Here is a 2,600-nt window from a genome sequence, read left to right as displayed (position 1 = left end):
ATGTTGACGTGTTCAATACTTATTTTACCCGCTGTATTTTGTTTTTAATTGGATTTATTGGAGGTAATTTTCAGGGTTTTCTATTTTATTTTTTATTTATTTTCTTTAATTGTACAAGATTCTTATGTTGAAGTTTAAAAAATTATGTAACTCACTGGTTAATAATAAATGGGACCAGTCTCTCTCATAGGTACTGTTGTTGACTATTGTTTACGGTTTGACTTGATCAAGAACTTTAAGATTTCATACTACAACAAAAGTAATAGAAGTAGTATTCTAATATCATATTGGGTTGATATCTGTATTAGCCAGTACTCAAGGCTGAAATATTAGTATCGTATTGGATGTGAAAAGGTTTTATTGGGACACCCCAAGAAAAATTTCCCAATTATTCTCAACTAAACTCAAGTGAAATTATTTTTGAAAAACTTCCAAATTGTAAGTACTTTCAGTATTTAGGTATTTTTGAAAGTACACACTCCAGTACATTAACTTAATAACATGACATAACTACTTTTACTTGAGTAATATTTGACCAGTAGGATCAGTACTTTGATTCAAGTAAGGAAACTGAGTACTTTGTCCACCACTGAGTGCAGCCCCTTGGCTAACGACTTAAAGGAGCTACAGAAATAAATTTTATTTGGTTGTGACGTGGTCCATGAAACAAATCTAGCACAGACATTATCCTGAAGCAGTTTGAAAAAGCTGGGTCTAACATTTACCTTTGTTTTATTGTGTCTGAGGTTTGTTCTTTTGTAGTTGATGAGTTGCAGGTTAAATTCCAAGAGATAAAGGGATCTAAGACTGAACTATTGTGAGCCATAAATCGTCACGGAGCACTGGTTAATCTTGTTCCTCAAGAATCTTTGCTACAAAACTTTAAACAAGGAAATTAACACTAAAACAACAAAACCTTTTCAGAGTGGAAAAAAACAGTACATGAACGGTGATTGTACCAAACCTTTCAGACAACACACAACGATATAGAGAATGAGTAAAAAACAAGTTTAAGTAACTTTAAATAAACAACAGTCTAGAATGTCTTCTAATGTTAAAAACATTTTCATTACACCTATGACAAGTATAAATTTGGTTACTTATGAAACAAATTACAACACTGGTAAATGACAGTAAGATATGAACCTTGAACCCATTTATAATCTTCCAGAAATGTTTTTACAGGCAACAGAGTTTCTCTCCTAGTCTTTTAAAAAACACATCTTATTTCTAATACACAATCCAATATGCTGCTGCTTGTATCTAATCTCCCATGTTTGAGGCTTTAACTTCACCAATCCATCTTTATTTTTCAGAAACAAATGTTAATAATTGTGACCAAACAACCTTGTTAGGCTGTAGGACAACACAACACTGGTGTAGTTATAAAAAAAGAGTGATTCCCTGCTTGAGGAAGTTATTTGACAGGTATCATTTAAACTGGATCCAACTCTCACATATATCTATTTATTAAGAGTTAAAATAATTTTTTATAAGGTATCTAGTTATTTCAGCAGTGTCTTGAACAAGTTTGAATTAACAACCTTGATGATAATTTTAAATATGTATGTTACCTTCTTTAGTCAAAATAAACATGAATTTTAAGAGCTTTTGTTTATCTGGTCTATAAACTATGGGCACTATGWCAAATTTAAATGAAAGCTATTTAAATAACAACCGAACTTTAACGTGATGTAGGCTAGTAAAAGTTTAATTTAATAAAAGCCGTTTAATTTCTCACCAATGACAGAGGAAGCGCCACTCAGCAGAAAGAGGACCGTGAACGCACCACGCAACAGCATGTTTCAGACCTGTCGTCCCTTTTCATCAATCTGGACTTCCTCTTAACGATTGAGAGACAAAGGTTCATTCATTGGCCTCAGTTTCTCCTCGTTTTTGAAAAAAATAAAAAATAAAATAAATCGGTCTACAGGTGAGTTTGTTGGTAAATCACTTCGCAAGATTCACCTGAAACATTCCGTCAACGAGAAATGAGTCACCTCACCTACGTTTCCCTAACCTATGAACTACCTGGATTAAAAAAAAACCACACACACATGCACACCTGGAAGACGTCGCCGGGTTCCACTTTCAAAATAAAAGCGTAAATTGGCGTATTTTGCTTTAACAAGTTTATTTTAATAATAAAACGTGTCTTGAACTTGAAAACATCCTTATTTGACCATTAATCAATCAGTTTGCCTATTTAAAGGTGCCAAGCCTAACTTCTCTGTGCCTTCATCTTCTACACAAACAGACAAGCAAACAAAAATTAAAGTAAATGTAACCAATATCTGAGAAATTATTAAACAACTTCACCAAAAATCCAACACATTTAATAATCAAAAAGCATCTATGCAGGTTATAAAATAACACTATTAAATGACAAAAATTTAGAATAAAAATAAGTTGAAAACCTAATTAAATAAATTGCGCATCAAATAATAAATTAAATTGAACAAATACATTCAAATCAGGGGCGGTTTTAGGGGCGGGGCCACAGGGGCATTGGCCCCAGCTGAGATCTGATTGGCCCCCTGGTGCCCCTGTCCTGTCACTCATCCAAGAAGTTAGAGAGTTTCTTCTACTCACGTTGAAGT

The 2,600-nt window shown here is 33.3% G+C and overlaps 1 protein-coding gene across 1 annotated transcript in view; it reads right to left on the bottom strand.

Annotated features, from left to right (window-relative positions):
* Positions 1–2,092, bottom strand: part of ifngr1 (interferon gamma receptor 1) — a 22,746-nt gene extending 20,654 nt beyond the window's left edge. The window contains exon 1 of the mRNA NM_001360877.1: positions 1,742–2,092. Coding sequence (NP_001347806.1) covers positions 1,742–1,802 — 61 coding nt within the window. The 5' untranslated portion in view covers positions 1,803–2,092. The remainder of the gene's footprint in view (positions 1–1,741) is intronic.
* Positions 2,093–2,600: the final 508 nt, after the last annotated feature.

Source organism: Austrofundulus limnaeus, unplaced genomic scaffold (assembly GCF_001266775.1).
Source record: "Austrofundulus limnaeus strain Quisiro unplaced genomic scaffold, Austrofundulus_limnaeus-1.0 Scaffold616, whole genome shotgun sequence".
NCBI lineage: Eukaryota > Metazoa > Chordata > Actinopteri > Cyprinodontiformes > Rivulidae > Austrofundulus > Austrofundulus limnaeus.
This window is presented reverse-complemented; position numbering and strand designations above follow the sequence as displayed.